The following is an 18,266-nucleotide window of genomic DNA, read 5'->3' as shown; positions in this document are numbered from 1 at the left end:
GCAGCACAAGTTACAATACTACATTTTTATAATACTTTGTGGTAATTATATTAATTTTTTAACTTGATGAGGGAAAAATGCTCGTTCTTTCACTAGAGACTCAATAGTCAATACACTGAAAGCAACCAAACTCTCTAGATAGCGTGGTCATTTGCAGACATTGCAAAATAAACACAATAACTTAGGTATGAAAATAATTGTCGCAAAATAAAACAATAATTTAGGTTTGTCTGACCATTATCTGCAATATCTTATTATCCATGGTTAGATTACGACACAACAATGAAACTTGCCTTCACTCAATGCACCGCTGTCCATTTCTTCCGCCTCAACTTTAAAAACGAGGTTTGTGCGTCTTTTTCTAACTTTACCAACTCGGCCAATGATGGTTCTAACTCCAGTACGTGGTTCTCGTACATAGAACCTAAATATTTTGGGCAGAAAATCACATACAAATAGTTTCGTGATATAGAATCTGGCTATCCAAGATGGTCGCAATGGTATGTCTTATAGAACTAACACATTTTGGGTCAAAAAAGCGCATTTCAAACAAATGGTTTCACATAGAATCTGGCTATCCAACATCCAGGGCCGTACACAAAATGTTTGAGCTGAGGGGCAGTGATAATTCTTGAGTGTATAAAAGTACATTTTTTTAAATATGACGTGGCAAAATGACATGACAACGTCTAAAAATTGTAAGTTGCACTTTTTTTAGGGGAGCAGCTGCTCCCCCCCCCCCCTCTCCACGGGGATGGGCCTGCCAACATGATAATTACAGGCATAAATAGGCCCTCTAGACTAAATCAAGTATTACATACCTGATTTTTTTCGTTTGGCTCCGTAGACAACTTTTCCATCAAACTCGTTCTGAGGCACAACCATATCCGAATTACACTCCGGTATTGACACACCAAGATGTTCCTCAACGTCATTTAAATACTGTAGATTTCGAAATTGAGAAGAAAATTATTGCGGTTAAAATGTTGACAACAACTTTATAACTGCCAACAACTTTATAACTGCCCTGGAATTTTCGTACAATCTCAACTCTATAGTAATCATCGCCTTAAACCACAGTAATCTCATGAAAACAATAATCTCACAAAGCCATGATAATCTCATAAAATATAATAGCTAATAATCTGCATGAAAACGATAATCTCATAAAGCCATGATAATCTCATAAGATATAATAGCTAATAATCTCATGAAAACAATCTCATAAAGCCATGATAATTTCATAAAATATAATAGCTAATAGTCTGCATGAAAACGATAATCTCATAAAGCCATGATAATCTCATAAAATATAATAGCTAATAATCTCATGAAAACGATAATCTCATCACAATCTCATAAAAACACAATAAGCTTATAAAAAGAACTGATAATCTGATAAAACAATAAACTGTTCAATCTTAAATTTGCAAAATTGCACAAAGTCAGGGTTAATTCGGAGTTTGCATGATAACAAAGATTAATCAGTCGTCGGTCAATGTTGCCCGCATCAGCTTCGAGAAATTTCTTGTGAAGAAAAGCTATTATTAAACGAGAAAAATTAATAAGGTTACCTGTAGTTCGTCATACCAGATGGAGCATCCTCCGTGTTCAACCAGCTTCGTATTGTTGCAGCTTTTACCGCGACTTGGACATTTGTGGTACCACACCTTTCAGTGAGAAAATGTTAGGAAATATGAAGAACAGGGGGAAACCAAAAAATTGAAAGAAGAATGCACAATACCTTTTCCTTAACGTCAGAAATTAATGAAACTGCTAAGCCCATTCTACAAAAATAAGCGCAATAAAAGTTCATAAATGTCAGATTAGAAGGCCGGCGTAGAAGCGATGAATATTTTCAACAAAACGAACAAAGTGCGAAGAAACTGAGACAAACACATGAAACAACAGCAAAAAGCATAGAGAAACAACGACAACAAACAAATACTAAAACAACACCAAATCCAACTAGACTATCAAACAAAACAACAAAAGCAGCATCAGAACAAAATCATAGCAACAACAGCAAGCAAATATACTCAAACGAAAGCAAAATATAGAACAAACACGATCACCAGAAAAGCAACGCACCTGTCAGCTCGTCCAACTCGTCCAATTCTATGGATGTAGTTTTGTTTATCATCTGGAAATGTCACATTAACAACTGCAGAAAAAAACATGTTAGTCAGGTTGTCGCTGTCCTATCCCGCATGCTTCTGGTCGAGGATGAATTCGTTAAGGATATCACGAGCCCACTCACCAAAAGGAATGCCTTGTACGTCGATACCCCTTGCAGCCACATCAGTACATATCAAAAATCTCACCTCACCTTCCTGAAAGGAACAAAAAAAATCTGACATGTGAAACTGGGTAGCGTGTATCGGACCCTTTAAGGCCTATTTAGATTACACGATAACTTGTACGCAATTATCATTCTGACGAATGCTAAAGAGTGCCTATGCCGCAATCTTCATTCAATTTTGCTCAGGTTAGAATTTAAAGTGTCACGTTTGTACGTGTGTTCATACGTTCACATACGCCAGGGTACGAATCGTATACCACAATTCGCATAGTGCGTTTATCGAGAAGTTGTCCTAACCTTGAACATTCTTAGGTTTTCACGTCGTTCGTGTACAGATCTGTCACTATGGAGACAAACACACGAGTATTCGTTTACCATAGCTCTGTTTCCTAGAAAAGAAAAAAATCAATCTTCAACGATTCCGAGAAACCTGCAGATAGGATATCACACAGACAGGGTCAGTATTAGTCCTATACACAATGCAGTTATAGTTTAACAGAATGAGATACGAACCTCCTCCAAGGTTTATCAAGTAATTTTCAATATTATCGCAGTCTAGTTTAGTTCGGCAGAATACAATAGCTTGGTCCATTCGATGCTGTCTGATAGCCTTAACCAGGTATTCAGCTTTTAACATTTTTGAAGCCTCCGAAAACATCTCTACAGTGGAAAGAAAAATCCTTCATTTCTTTTTAATTTCTCTTATTTATTTCGTACCAAAGTCAATTGGCCGAAACAGATAAATTATGATATTCTGCAAGTTGCAGGTATTTTTCACTATACCTGGACTAGTATGAGATTGATTTAATTTATCTTTGTTATGGACACCGTCAGTCTAGAAAAATAAACCACAATAATTGGAAGTACTGTACTATAATATGCTCAGGCGGTGGTGTATATATTGATTTTGACAAAACTTTTCTTATGAACGAATGTATATTCGTGTATTTATGTACATATGTGAACTGTGGTGTTGTCTCTGATATGATATTAAAAAACAATTTGTTGTAAACGACTATTTGATAGCAAGAAACGAGATTCTGGCATGGTAGCGTTATTTATGACTTTCAATGTTTAACAAAATTCCAAGTGAAGTTTAGATCCAAGTCATCCAGGCAATACACCAACTTCGTAATAACTTCATGACATATTCACATGCAGATATATAATGTTGAATTTATAGCTGTTAATATTAGTATGCACCCTTACCTTTACTTTTTGTCTTAAACTTTTCCAAGAGTAATCTTTTCTCGGATCTACGTGAACAACCTGAATGTGCATGCAAATAAGAAGGTGAATTATCAATGTTTGTCTTTATGCCTCGGAGTGATATAAACCTCGGAGTGATATAAACAGTACGAAGCACGTGCATTTTATATCTTACCACGTGATGGACTGTTTCAGGTACACTATCGCGACCTTTGAGATCAACCCAAGTTGGAAAATGCATGATTTTATCCTGAGAAGGAGGAATTATACAATTGGTAAGGTTAGAAGAACCTCTTCCTATAGTTTAAGAAGCGAACTGGCTTCATAAAATATACAACTTGTGAGTAGCGATGTTTTTATTCTGGGAGATAAAAATAGTTTTACTGGCAGCTTCAACTTACCGCTAATTTCTTCACTTCGAAGGAATGCAAAGTCGCCGAACACACAATCATCTGAAAATAGAGTAAAGAATTGAAATTATTATTAATCCCTTCGTACCGTTGCTTTGAAACTATGTGAAACAAATAGGACTTATCAGTTTCGTTCTTAGAGTACTCGTTAAATTAGGTAAGGAAATGTAATAATGAATCTGACGTATGAAATGTAATCTGTTATTGGTGAAGCAGTACTGAATTGGCTTTAGTTGATTTGCTGCTCATATATATTGCAAGTAAACAGACTATGAAACATCCATCAGATGTGAATTGGATTATGCAGGATAAAAAGGTATCAGGCATACAGCGCTCTGCTTTTTCAATATAGCGATCAACAAAGAATATTTCTCAAAATTGGTTTACTATTATTACGAGGTACATCTGCTCCTCAGCATTGGCACACAGACGTTCATAGCTCCGTTTATACCACACTCAATTTATCAGGTACGACACGGCACCCGTGCCCATTTTATCCGTGTCCGGTCTTTGTTTGGTAGCCTGAGCACTAATAAAATTGAGTACGAGTACCCATTTTAGCCGTGACGTGCCAATAAATTGAGCGTAGTGTAAACGGGGCTTAAGTTACTCGTTACAAATATATACCTGTAAACGCTTTCCATCTGATGAAAATTTCGGTATTTTGTTGTAAATCCTCATAATAATATCATGATTACCTTGGCTTAGTAAGCCGTCCTGTCAAAACGATATCAGGGAATACATAAAGAATGTTAAATGGGAATTATCTTTCGACGCGCAATGAAATCATCACCGAAAATTCACTTCGGATGATGCATGGAATTATCAAAATGTTCCGTTCACTTACCGCCTCGTCCAGGATGAAAAAACGCACCTAAATACCAAGAATTGATCTATTTTATTACATGCTAAAGCGCGCTAGGCTTAAAACATGACTGACCATGCAAAGAAGACATTAAAAGACATTCATAGTACCTGGTCCAAACTAATCTTTTTTGTCGAGACGAAGTCATCAAATTTTCCTGGGGTTCCTGTGATGACATCGACCTACAAAAACGGGATTTGACGAAGAAAATGCTTCATATAACGAGTAATTTAGTTACTACTCCAATGAAGTATGGAGGTATAGTCGACCATTACGAATTTCTTTATTCCCCAGGCGAGTATACAATATAGCTACCGGGAAATTCGAACTTCACTACTTTTTTATTACCAAGCTCGAGTATACCCTATTCCGGTATATTCGACCTTCACTAAGCCGAATTTATAACCACAATGAAAAGGTATAGCTATATACAGTACACCTACCCCCTCTTGCAGCAGCCTTATTTGGTCTTTAACCTTTTCCCCGCCAATCAAAACGACTTCCCTGAGTAAAAAAATAAAATGTCTCTTATAAATATCTTGCCTTTCCAAGGTGGTCGCGAAACTGGCGATATAATTTTCAATCATATCGACCAAATCAGTTGCATGAACACAAAAATATGAATTCGCAAGAATTACCATGCACATATTGGCCGGAAACTATAGGGCTGAAATCTTAAACTATGATTGGCTGCCTTTCCTCAGATTTCTCTTTAACAGCCAATCAAAAGGTCTGTAACAGCCAATTACAGGCGATTTAAAAAGGAAGATACCGTACTTGATGCTAGGAGATGGCAAGTGTTTCTTAAACAAGGTTATGTTGCTGTGCGTCTGAAATGTATAAACGATTTTGTAATTATTTCTGTACATATCTTTCACGCACCAGAACTACTTACTATAGCTACGTAAATAAAAATTATGCAAGCAGGACCATTATTAAGTGATAGAATACAACAAACAATATTCAGAATCGTTTGTGCAGTAGTTAATTTGCATTTCAACAAAGTATGTTAAAGATTAGTTAAAATATCCATGAAATAATTATACCTGCTGAGCTAGTTCTCTGGAGGGCTAAACGATAAGACAAATAAAAATATTGAAAAATACGGTTGTCAGAGCTATTGAAAGAAAAAAAACTTGAATGCCATAACAGTAATCTATTTGGACGTTAAAATTTTCGTATGTATGTTCTACCAACAAATTAGCGTAAAAATATAGTTAGTTTAATGAAAGGTCGTGAAAAACCTCTAAAATGATCGCCGAGGGCGAGCATTCGTTGGAGAACTTTCCCGGCGAACGGGATACGGTCCCTGTCGTTGATGACGTCACGCATCCGGGTCGAGCAGAACTGAGGCCGATGTAACCTTCCTAGAAAATAAAAATAGTAAACACATTGTAAAGGTACCGTGTGGAAACGACAAACTTTCGTATACCTTTCTCCCATACCTTCGGCGGATATCTGAACGGCTCTCCACCAAAATTGAATTTTAACTCGGCATTCTAGAAATAATGAATATTATCATATACACATTAGAATCCCCAAGTTTTCCCCAACATTACATTGACAGTAATAAAGAGTGTTACTGGAGATGTACTCCAATATTCACAAACATAATCAAGCCGGGAAAATATGAAAGGGATAATCCCTCCAATTACATAAAAAAAAATTCGTTCCAAAAATTCGTTATATAAAAACAGGAGCAAAAGTTCACACTGCTTTTGGTCATAGTGTCAGGATTCCATCAAAAAATATCATCCGCATACCTCACCTTTAAAACAACAGCAGCATGAAATGGAACGCCTTGCAGTTTGTCAGGAATCTCATATGCTTCTCCAAAATCAGTACCTTAGACATAAAAACAATCTTAATTTTCACATGAAAACAATATATTCTCACCCATGAACATGTACTCTTCAATGTTCTATGACCCACGCACTTTTTCCCGGCAAAAATGATTAATTCTTTAATAAAATTAATAACTACAGTGAAACAATTGTTTAAACCTTTTCAAAATCGCGCGCGAATACATTAAAATTTCTCGTGCGGATTTTCGGCATCCTACATGCACGGCTATCTATTATAACCAATCAAATAGTTTGTTGTAGTTATATTCTATGATGAAATTCTACCAATCAAGCGTTAACGAGGGTATAAATGTTTCATTCTTACCATTCTTGCTCCACTTGACAGTTCCATCTTCAAGGTTGATATAACATCCGATGACATCATTCAGGCCAAATGACTAACAATAAGATCAATGAATACATAACTTGCATGAACTGTTCGCACGTGTTAGCGATAATATGATGGAGCTATAGCAGTCACTACGACTACGAGTACGAGAGTTGAAAAGTAGTAGAGAAATTTGAAGAGTATCTACTGTATACTCTTCAAATTCCCACTACTTTTCAAGAATTTTCACAACGTATAGAAGTAAAACATTGAAGAGTAAGGTAAACGTGGAAACTACAGCCGGTTCAAAACAGCATGTAAGTAGAATGTAAGCAGAATGTACAGAACATGCAAACCTCTCCATAAGTATCGAACTGCTTGTTGAATGAACTCTTTCCTGTTCCACCGAAACCAAATCCAAACCTATCAGTCCCTGAAATGTGAAGTTTTGTCAGGATCTAGGTTGGATGGTAAATTTCTTTAGAGTGTGACTTTAGAGTCGAAACTCTTGAAAAAACAAGGTAAGTGATATTGTCAGTACCTAGGTTAAAAGTTGCATCTTTGGTCGACCAACCAACACGACACAACCCTTCATCTGTTACTTTTGCCTCGTAGTAAAATTTGCCTTAAAAAAATAACAATACAAGCAAAGTTTAATGACAAAAAATTATTGGAAACGCAACATTATATCAAATGTGCAGACAGCACAATTATATATATAGATTGCCGAATTGTAGCGACCGTCAAACTCAAACACCATAGCGAAGTTCAGGATTTGACTACCGCTATTTCACCGCTATCGTTGATTGATCTAATGCGCTCGTGATTGGTTAACCTGATAGAGTTCTCGCATTCGATTGGTTCATGTTTCCACAAAGCACTCGTGATTGGTTACCCTGATAGAGTTCTCGCATGCATGTAATTGGTTCATGCTTCCTCAAAGGTAGCGGTAGCGAGAGTCAAATCTGAACCAGACGCACCAAGTGCACATGCATATAAATCTGAATAAACAGCACGTAGTTATATGGTAATACCTTTTTTGACAGCAAGGACGGATCTGCCACCTTGCCATTTGGACTGGTCTCGACTCTGGCAGAGCAAACCATCTTCATCTATCGCTAAATAATTCAATAAATTTTAAACTTGTCTTCATTCGATGGGGACCTCAAATCGCCGTATACAAAGTCAGCTGTTGCTTAAAAGTCCAAATAAGCTTGAGTTGAAGAATACAGCATAAGACAGCATTTTCTCAATGCAAATAAAAAACATTCGGGTTATATTTCAATCCGTTGCTTTAGTTTATAAGCTTCTGCGCCGTTGTTCGTTTTAAAACATTGCACTAAAATATCATGGAATAACCTATTCATACATCTTTATATAAACAAGCGATGCGATAATTGTTGTCATTTCCATGCAAGCTACACTACGCATTGAATACAGTGAGGTACAAGTACCACACTTACCAAATAGTGAGTCTCTGTCATACACATTCATCTTCCACGTTTTTTCTATTATAACAGAAAATTCTAGGATCTAACAATATCCCATACTTTCAAAATTTCTAATTTCGAGACACGCGGACTTTAGATTCCCCCAGAGAAACACTGTTATATTAAACAAGTTAACATAATCAAGATACCTTTATCTTCAATTAAGACCTTTCCAGATTTTTTGCCCGACAGTGCATCCTGTATTGTTTCATACACCACTTGAATGACGGGAAGACAAAAAGCCTGAATTCAAAAGTTGCATATATCAGCAAATACACAGACGTCGGAATTGAAGCGAGGGGAAGTAGCCATTCGTTTTTTCTACAGCAGGGAGAAAGCCGTGGACATCAAAAGAGTGCATCGCAATGCGTTACTAAATTTTAAGCAGCTTCAAAAGTAGCAACCTTGAGGAGTCTTCAAATCACTTAGGATACTCCAAGAGAGGGGCCGAAAACCTTTTGTAACTGTAGCTTAAAATTTCCAAATGCTTTCAAACATACCCCAGTTTTGCCACTACCAGTTTCAGCCGCCTGAAATTAAATATAAATACTCGGCATTTAATACACGGAAAAGTAGAACGTACAAAATAAGAATTTATTCTTCACAGGAACATTTAAAAGGAAAATCCATACCATTAGAACATCACCTCCTCCAAGAATCAGGGGTATAGCTTCAGCTTGCACATCTGTTGGTAAACTGTCGCGAGAAATAAAAATACTGCTTTACAAACAATATGTTTAACTCCTAGGCAAACGCAATACAAACACATTCAACACATTAAAACATTTCATAACTTACTGCCAACCCATTTCTTCAATTGCTTGAAGAATTTCGGGTAATATTCCAAATTCTAAAAATAAAGCAAACACGTGGTTAATGGTTATAACTCGCCTCATGATCCACTGTAAGCTATCGGAAGTTACAGAGAGGAAGGTAACTGCGGAGCCCAGTAAATCGGTATACTTTCAAGATAATCGGTGTACTTTTAATATAATGGCGTTTCTCTGAGCCTGAGGGCAACTAATGTATGATATTTTGATTTCGTTAGATCCTAGAATGTTTAATACTCTATACATCCACCATATGCAAAGCGAGTATTACGGTATCTACAATATGACTGGAGATCTTCAACTGATCGTGTGCACAATGCACACTCTGAATACAATCTAGCTCTCTGTGTACAAAACGGAGAATCGAAATTCTTGTAGCAACTCGATATACTATTATTTGTAAAGGTTAATGGGTCTTGATTTCGAGTAAAAATGTTCGCTATATGAAAATACTATATATACTATAACAATCAGTTTAAATTTTTAGTTAGCTCTAAGCACACTTTCGTGAGTTTATATCGTCCAACAATGTCGGTTTATCAAATGTCATATGATGTTGTATAAACACAACCTAAATTCCCTAATTCCATTTAAAATGAAAATAAAATGTATTCTAAAGATAACTAGCATAGTGCTAAATCGAGGTTTACAATAATGCACGTATATTACATACACGAATTTTTTGAACGTCCTCGATTAAATTAATATTATATGGTAATATTCAGCGAAAAGTTTTAGTAGTTTGCCATTGCCCTATCATTTTTCAAAACATGTACACATTCTATGTTTTCATATGTCAATATCACGATGGACATGTTGAGGTATTACAAAATAAACAAGGAAAAACGTATAATTTGACTCAATTTCTACTCTTTAATCGCAGAAGTAAACATTTCAGTTCCGACAGATTAAACAAACAGATTTCGGTATTTTTTCATATCGCAATATTCCTAAGGGGAACTGGAAAAGACTAGCTTAAATTTGATCAGCTACAGTATTTCTTAAGTGCTTCCAAAATCATATTCTGGCATTCTGCTAATTCACAGCATCATTGCTCGCGCTATATATACGTTTTAATTGAAGTTTTTCCCTCGAGGGACGAAATTGGCACGCGCGCATAGTTCTAATTGATATGTTCCTATTATTGCTACTTCTTTGTTACACATTAGAACGTTACATTTTGGAATCCTTATGTAGCATTTTTTTATATTTTTTATTCTAAATAATACATCGAGCTTTTAGAACAGATAAAAAGGCATATACTGTATTGCGTGGTATTTAATAATTTGCGTACTTCTGTTCGTTTACCTTTCCAGCTTTCTGATGACAAAAGATGACAAAATTTAAATAAGTGAACTCGATCATAGTCCAATTTTCGCTGCTTGTGAGAAGCGGAGCAAGACACTCCGGTTAGGGAGAATACGAGCTACATTAGATGAGGTCTTGTTCAGGCCTGAAAGTGTAACCGACCAAGAACTTTACAAAATCAGGCCAAGTTTTGGTAAATTCAAGGACTTTTACCAAACGTTGAGATAACAAAAATCATCATAGAACATTTATATTCCACTGAGATGAATCATGAAATCAGCGCACTTATCATGAATATCAAGAATATAAGAGCTGAAGAAAGCTAAAGTACAAATTAAGGACTCTATCTGGCAGCACATATTTGGAATGGTTTTTTCAGGCTCATTAAAATCTCTTGTTCCAGCATCCATTTGGGAAAAACTGGAGGGCCCAGAATATACTCACAAGATCCACAGATGCAATCCATGACTCACAGGTCAACAAGAAAATACAAAACCCGAATAACTTGTCATTAAATGGGGTTCAGCAAGTGCCTAAAATATGAAGACTTTCAGACTTCTCAACCTTAGGGGGCCCATAGTTTGAAACATCCAGAAGTTTTCTTGGGCATTTTAAGCAGTTGCTGACTACATTTAATGCTAAGCTTTTTAGGTTAATAATAAAGAGATGAAAAGACCAAACGAAATTAACATGCAAGTACACTGTAGAACAAACACTTCAACTAATTGAAGAAACTGTATTATTAAAGATCAAGTTTCTTGTATCATCTTATGCCAATAATAATAAAGATCAATACATATGCAACATTAACACAACGTTTAAAGAACACAATATTACAATGCAATCTTTGTCTGTCTGTTGCACGACATTCCACGGTTCAAATACACCAGCATTTCCTCGGCAAGAAAAACATTTGAATACTTCCATCCGTTTATACGTTATCCCCAACACATCACTTTATACTCCAGATACGATCTTTAGACTTACAGAGCAAAAAACGTGCAGGAATTAAGCAATTTGTCGAAATTTTACCTGAAAAATGACCTGCCATCTTGTATCTTGTGGTTGAACGTTGAGTGTTTCCAGTATCGAATTTCAAAACTTTCATTTTCCCAACATACTTCTTGGAAATAGTTCAGTAATTACAGTGAATTTCTACTTCTTTTAACGCTTGTAACGCTTTTTATCTCAATGTTAGATATTTCATTCTCTCTTAGCCTCCCAAGTAAAAACGTCCTCAAATACGGTTATCAATTCACCGATTCTGAAGCTTCCACTTTGTTGTCAACTTGTTACAATTACCAGTGACAATTACTAACAAATTGAAAGTAAAGACATTGGAATTATATTTATCTATTGAAACTGAATTTGAAATTCATTGGCATGAAATTTAATGCATACTTTGCATATTTTTCGAGGAAGGAAGTTGTCGAATTCCTTTCAAAACCTGTTAAAAATGAGTTTTCATACCAGTAAAGGTGACATGACTGATTTCAAATCACTGCTATCAAAAGCAAGGAATGTGGTCTTCCTAACTGGTGCAGGTTGCAGTGCCGAAAGTGGTGTACCGACATTCCGAGGTGCTGGTGGGTTATGGCGCAAATACGATGCCACCAAGCTTGCCACACCAGAATCATTCAGGGCTAACCCATCATTAGTATGGGAATTTTATAGCTACAGACGGGAACTTGTCTTAACAAAGAAGCCTAACGATGCACACCATGCTATAGCAAAGTTTGAGAAGCATTTGGTTAACCAAGGAAGGATGGTGCATGTCATTACACAGAACATTGATGGTTTACATCAGGCAGCTGGTTCAAAAAATGTTATTGAGTTACATGGTATTTTATTAATCAAATTCATTACACATGAATTACACATTACCAATGAATGCCAATGCACAATTATAATGTATTAAATGCAACTAACTATCCATTTAGGATCTTTATTCAAAACGCGCTGTCTGAGCTGTGGCCAAATCGAGGAGAACAGACAAAGTCCTATTGTCCCATCATTGTTAGGAAAAGGGTAATCAATACCTATCCTATATAAACTGTCTGCACTTGATGTCACATTGTCATCCAAGAAATAGAAAAATTAATGCAAATACAGATTATTGGTAAAATTCAGAAACAAGTTGCAGAGGCAAAGATTCACTTTTATGATTATTAATTGAGGTTCATATTACTTTTCATTTTTGTTCAGAGAGCCTCGCGTTGATGCTGTTGATGCTAAAATTCCATTAGAGGAACTACCAAGGTGGTAAACAATATGTAACAAAATCCTAAACTGGTCAAGGTACCACAGGATATGGAACAAATCTATTAGGTTGTGAAATATCACATACTTCATGATAGGAAATATGATCAGATCAGACCCCAATCCTTTAGGATAATAGAATAATATTAAACTATGAGTCTATCTGATTACAAATGATTTGATTTCAGATGTACCCAACCTGGGTGTGACTCACTAGTTCGTCCCCATGTTGTGTGGTTTGGTGAATCGCTTGAAGATGAAGTCCTAAAACGGACAAATGATGCATTACATTCTTGTGATATGTGCTTACTGGTTAGTTCATAAAACCTAAGAGATACTGTATCTATTGTAAGCATTACCTTATTGTACATATTCCTGGGGTAAAAGAAGAAGCATATGCCAATTAATACTTCATTTTTTTCATTAAACATTGTCAAGTTACATCTGTAGAATACTGATGAACAAACTGCCTAAAATATACAAGAAAGTGTGTCAACAATTCAATTTAGGGAACTTTGTTAGGATATTTAGTGATTAGTATTCCATTTTCTTAACTTACCTCTTCAAATTGAATTATTGTGATGAGCCTTGGTTTACTTGCCTTATATTCCAAGGTTGGTACATCTTCTGTGGTCTACCCAGCAGCAAGTTTTGCACCAAGCCTTGCTAGCAGAGGTGTCCCAGTTGCAGAGTTCAACCTTGAGGAAACGCCCGCCACAGGAGCATTCAGGTAGTGCTTTACGTTCTCTTGATGGCTGCAAACTCCCATTTTTCGGAAACCTTTTCTCGTTTATTGTTAGTCCCACTTGCTAATGTATATATCAACTCAAATGAATTGCCATGCAGAAGTATATTATTCAACCCAGGTTTTATGTTAGTGGAAACAGGAAAATTTTCTTTGTCGGTGAGTTCTCAGGCGGCGTTTATACAAAGGAAACTTTTCTGTACTGTCCGATCCAAAGGAGAATTTTCCTGAGTGGAAACTAGCCTTAATTTAGCGATGACGTTTACAGTAAAACTATCGCCTTTATTTTACAGATTCCATTTTCATGGAGCAGCAGGCCAGACCTTACCTCCTATCCTGCTGGAGGATTGCAACAAAGACTAGAATAACTGAATAACAAACTATTATCTATCTTTAGATGCATATAGTTTTGCACTAGAGTATAGTTTTGTAGTACATATTAAATATAGAACATAGAGTTTATACTGGAATATTTATGCAAAAAAAACCAATCAAACCATTGCATGTTTGAGAGATATTCGCCAAAAAAACCTGCACAAATATGTGACGAATTTTACTTGCTGAAAATTGTTCTAAATATAAATTTTTCACAAGCGATTTGACAAGATATCATGGCTGTATCTTACGCGGAATTGCATTCGATCAGTTTGAATACACTATACAGGATTAAAAAGCAGGAGGAAAGATTAAAGAAACTTACAACCCCAAGGTTTTTTGACTTTTTTCGGGGTTAACACTTAACAGAACCAATCAACCAAAAAAAAGAGGACTTTGTCGACGCTGCATAAGAATATCGCAGGCTCCCAGTCCCGGCATTTTTTGCGAAAATTTTGCTTTTCGATATTTTGCTTGTAATTTTTAAGAATGTTGAAGTTTTCAGCATTGTGATTCACTGGTTTTCAAAATTCTTGAGATTTTCTTTGCTAGAAGTTGTAGAGTAACTTATCAAGAACTAAAGAGTGCTTCCAAACAGAAACACTTGGTAATAAAACATATATTTTGACGCGAGGAAGGTGACTGGCGATTTTTATGTGGACTATTTTTGCCTGTGAGAACAAGATATGATCGGATTTTGTACCTTAATGTTTGTATATGGGCAAGAAACATGCTGGAAACTTTACATAGGACAAGCATTTGACTATTAAAACGGCGTGGTTATCCATGTCAAAATATTTGACATCATAACCAAAGCATGGTTATATTGTTTAATGTTTGCATATGAGCGCCAAACATGCTGGAAACTTTACATAGGACAAGCATTTGACCATTAAAACAGCGTGGTTGTCCATATCAAAATATTTGACATCATAACAAAGCATGGTTATATTGTTTAATGTTTGTATATAAGCGCCAAACATGCTGGAAACTTTACATAGGACAAGCATTTGACCATTAAACTGACAGCGTGGTTATCCATGTCAAATATTTGACATCATAACCAAAGCATGGTTATATTGTTTAATGTTTGTATATGAGCGCCAAACATGCTGGAAACTTTACATAGGACAAGCATTTGACCATTAAAACAGCGTAGTTATCCATGTCAAAATATTTGACATCACCATAACCAAAGCATATGGTTATATTGTTTAATGTTTGTATATGAGCGCCAAACATGCTGGAAACTTTACATAGGACAAGCATTTGACCATTAAACTGACAGCGTGGTTATCCATGTCAAATATTTGACATCATAACCAAAGCATGGTTATATTGTTTAATGTTTGTATATGAGCGCCAAACATGCTGGAAACTTTACTTAGGACAAGCATTTGACCATTAAAACAGCGTAGTTATCCATGTCAAAATATTTGACATCATAACCAAAGCATATGGTTATATTGTTTAATGTTTGTATATGAGCGCCAAACATGCTGGAAACTTTACAATTGGACAAGCATTCGAGCATTAAAACAGCGTGGTTATGCATGTCAAAATATTTGACATCATAACCAAAGCATGGTTATATTGTTTAATGTTTGTATATGAGCGCCAAACATGCTGGAAACTTTACATAGGACAAGCATTTGACCATTAAAACGGCGTGGTTATCCATGTCAAAATATTTGACATCATAACCAAAGCATGCATGGTTATATTGTTTAATGTTTGTATATGGGCACGAAATATGCCTGCAACTTTCTCTTGCACGGCAGAGATTGCAGCACATAACTTACAAATTTGTATTTTATTTTCAAAGTTCCTAAAAGTTTTAGAGTTTGCGGCCATTAGGCATAAGTATTGCTTAATGAAATAAAAAATTCCTATAGGACCTGCTTGTCCTATCAGTCTTAGTATCTATCAGTCTTAGTATCTATCAGTATATCAATCTAAGACGATGGTCCCCTACAGACACTGGATTTAGTTGTGATCGACAACTAATGGATAACTGGATAAGTCCAATAAGGAGATCACACACATTAGCGCTCAAATATTGCTGTAGCAACCGATACGGAAAGGTTGACAAAGTAGCAGATCTGTGTTCAGGCTACTGACAAAATAGCTCGGAGATTTACAGTAAAATTAGCGAACTAGAAAAGCGCGCTATTGTGCGTACACCTATAACCCCCACTCCTTCCCTATAGATAGCGCTACTCCCTAACATAAACCAGGAGAGTGAAACATTACAAAATATATTTGACTATTTTTAAAAGTATGTTTAAAATTTCTCTATACTATAGATATATTCTACACGTGTTACTGACTGACGTAATGAGTGGTACACGACATTATCAGAAAGTTGTCAACTTGCATTTACATTTTTGAGAAAATAAATAGAGGTTGATAGTCTAGCTAAATTCTCTCGACTTTCGTCGACAGTCTGACGTCGGTAACCGACCACCGCCGGCACAGATCTGCAAAGAAAGGACTGGATGGAGCAATCCATTGAGCTCAATCGGACAAATTTGGAGCAGAATATTTTTCGTGAAATCGGTTTCTAAAGTAGGTCGAGTATATTTGGTGAATAATCTTTCCTATCGATAGTTAAAAACGGTTGGAATCTGTGTTTTGAATTTGACCCATAGTCAAACTTCAGATAACAAGTCGCGACTTATTTTAATCATCGTTTACACTTCACTCAATTTATTGGAACGGCGCGCTAAAATTGCCCCCCCTGTAAATTTTTTCCACGATTGATTGGTACCGATAGTCTGAACAAGAATTAATTGCGTTTATAATTTTAGGTCCGTAGTGCCATTAAATTAAGTGTTGTGTAAAGGCGGCTTACAAAAGCCTGACTTAGTAAAGTAGTGCGCAGAAAAGATGCAATATATCCAGTCTCCATCAACGATTGCAGATAACTGACAACTGTTGCTTCTTTATTCACGCTCAAATCTCACCAAATCTCTGAGAGCATGCAAAATGTAACGAGAATAAACAAGTTACATGCATGAAGAGATAAAGTTGGCAAACACCACCCCCACTGAACCTCGCACGTTTTGCCAATAATATCTCCCCACTGCAAGAGCATGCTGATCATTTGGTATCAGAAAGAATTTATTAAAGTATTTTTACGGTAAACCACCTTTTCGTCGACAGCGCCGTTGTTTTTGAATCGCGTTGCATTGTGGTATTAGCCACGGAAAGAATCTCATTGGTCTTAAAAGTCAGTGGAAACGTATGAAGCTAGTTAGACATTGATCGACCGTAGAAATCTGCGAATGTCAAACACCGGCTGAAATGTGCACTGGCTATTTTGCGGCGTTTAAAAGCAATAAAATGGACCGAACTCTGACAATAAACTCGATCGAAAATCCCTCGGTTATATGGTGCATGTGTAAAAACAATCCAAATCTATACTGATGAAAATAAATCGCTTTGAAATACAAATGCGTTTGAACATTTCTAGGTTAAGGTTATCTTAAAATATAGTTTCTGCGGGCTACACAGGAAAAAAACCCACTTTAAATTCCAACCGCAGGCAAATTGTACGAGATTGCTTCGAAGTTATCAACAGTTTTTCACAAGTTTACAGCATGCTTGTTAAACTCTAGGTAGCTACTTGTTACTAGACCACAATGCTTTGCGATCTACGACAGTGGCGTATTCGATGAAAAAGTTATTTAATGATTCAAAAACCTGACGCGCAAGAAAGAGTAAAAATATTGTCGTTTTATATCTCCTGTAGCGCATCTTTCGAGGTACAAAGGAACCCCTTGAAAAGTTCTTGTGTAAAAAGTCTGTTAATATCAATATTTTAAAGTTCGTCACATGCAATGTAAATTATTTTTTCTGTATAATTTAAATATAATAATAAATTTACTTTTTTTTTATAAGAATACTCTGTTTTGTTTTCGGTTGCATCACGAGGGGAATGATGATATCCTTTCATCCCGAATACGTTTCAACATACGCAGGAACGTGAACTGTGTCAGGTAGGGTGTCTGATCCCGAGGGGTAATAACCATTAGATGGTGGCATGTAGGGACTGATAGGGACGCCGTACACGGGTTCCATTTGCGTCATTGCGTAATCGTTAGGTACCTGCTGTAAGGTGAAAATGTGGTTAACGTAAGGTGAAAATGTGGTCTATTTGAAATAAAATCCAGTGGCCAAGCATAGATTGTCAAACCAAATTTGCTTAAAAATTAAATGTTTGGGAGTGGCTTAAGCTGGTTGTGAAACAATATTCTTGTAAGTTTGCATGGCGACATCACATTAGTCAGTGGCGTAGC

The 18,266-nt window shown here is 36.2% G+C and overlaps 3 protein-coding genes across 3 annotated transcripts in view; 1 reads left to right on the top strand and 2 right to left on the bottom strand.

Moving 5' to 3' along the window:
• Nucleotides 1-18: 18 nt before the first annotated feature.
• On the bottom strand, nucleotides 19-11,699 carry LOC114516739 (ATP-dependent RNA helicase DDX1-like). Its single transcript, XM_028536294.1, has 31 exons — nucleotides 11,619-11,699; nucleotides 9,247-9,298; nucleotides 9,081-9,144; nucleotides 8,949-8,978; nucleotides 8,598-8,691; nucleotides 8,422-8,466; nucleotides 7,993-8,076; nucleotides 7,500-7,583; nucleotides 7,315-7,391; nucleotides 6,956-7,028; nucleotides 6,555-6,631; nucleotides 6,232-6,285; nucleotides 6,031-6,153; nucleotides 5,833-5,856; nucleotides 5,564-5,616; nucleotides 5,230-5,290; nucleotides 4,897-4,968; nucleotides 4,769-4,795; nucleotides 4,549-4,638; nucleotides 3,913-3,963; nucleotides 3,687-3,761; nucleotides 3,512-3,571; nucleotides 3,086-3,137; nucleotides 2,816-2,962; nucleotides 2,600-2,691; nucleotides 2,261-2,333; nucleotides 2,092-2,164; nucleotides 1,745-1,787; nucleotides 1,575-1,670; nucleotides 822-942; nucleotides 19-424 (listed from the first exon to the last, which is right to left on the bottom strand). The coding sequence occupies exons 1-31, from the start codon at nucleotides 11,692-11,694 to the stop codon at nucleotides 300-302; spliced, it is 2,268 nt and encodes a 755-aa protein (XP_028392095.1). The 5' UTR covers nucleotides 11,695-11,699; the 3' UTR covers nucleotides 19-299.
• Nucleotides 11,700-11,890: 191 nt separating this feature from the next.
• Nucleotides 11,891-14,239, top strand: LOC114516668 (NAD-dependent protein deacylase-like). Its single transcript, XM_028536202.1, has 6 exons — nucleotides 11,891-12,427; nucleotides 12,527-12,614; nucleotides 12,792-12,845; nucleotides 13,034-13,157; nucleotides 13,460-13,575; nucleotides 13,884-14,239. Exons 1-6 carry the CDS (start codon nucleotides 11,980-11,982, stop codon nucleotides 13,951-13,953), a joined length of 900 nt encoding a protein of 299 aa, XP_028392003.1. The 5' UTR covers nucleotides 11,891-11,979; the 3' UTR covers nucleotides 13,954-14,239.
• A 1,968-nt stretch (nucleotides 14,240-16,207) lies between these two features.
• The window catches only part of LOC114516808 (epithelial splicing regulatory protein 1-like), a 39,567-nt gene continuing 37,508 nt past the window's right edge, over nucleotides 16,208-18,266 (bottom strand). The window contains exon 12 of the mRNA XM_028536391.1: nucleotides 16,208-18,078. Within this exon, the coding sequence (XP_028392192.1) occupies nucleotides 17,920-18,078 (159 nt within the window). The 3' untranslated portion in view covers nucleotides 16,208-17,919. The remainder of the gene's footprint in view (nucleotides 18,079-18,266) is intronic.

This window comes from Dendronephthya gigantea, unplaced genomic scaffold, assembly GCF_004324835.1.
Source record: "Dendronephthya gigantea isolate DGI-Jeju-01 unplaced genomic scaffold, DenGig_1.0 000006F, whole genome shotgun sequence".
Lineage (NCBI taxonomy): Eukaryota > Metazoa > Cnidaria > Anthozoa > Malacalcyonacea > Nephtheidae > Dendronephthya > Dendronephthya gigantea.
Note: the sequence above shows the minus strand (reverse complement) of the source record. Positions and strands in the feature narration are given on the sequence as shown.

Excerpts from the sequence above, each read along its gene's own strand:
- LOC114516668 (XM_028536202.1), top strand. The coding sequence starts at position 11,980 with ATGCATACTTTGCATATTTTTCGAGGAAGGAAGTTGTCGAATTCCTTT. Across the intron at positions 12,846-13,033 it reads CCATTAGAGGAACTACCAAG|ATGTACCCAACCTGGGTGTG; the intron begins GTGGTAAACAAT and ends ATTTGATTTCAG. Across the intron at positions 13,576-13,883 it reads CCCGCCACAGGAGCATTCAG|ATTCCATTTTCATGGAGCAG; the intron begins GTAGTGCTTTAC and ends TTTATTTTACAG.
- LOC114516739 (XM_028536294.1), bottom strand. The coding sequence starts at position 11,694 with ATGAAAGTTTTGAAATTCGATACTGGAAACACTCAACGTTCAACCACA. Across the intron at positions 6,632-6,955 it reads TGTCAAGTGGAGCAAGAATG|GTACTGATTTTGGAGAAGCA; the intron begins GTAAGAATGAAA and ends TTTATGTCTAAG. Across the intron at positions 3,138-3,511 it reads GTTTAAGACAAAAAGTAAAG|ACTGACGGTGTCCATAACAA; the intron begins GTAAGGGTGCAT and ends TTATTTTTCTAG.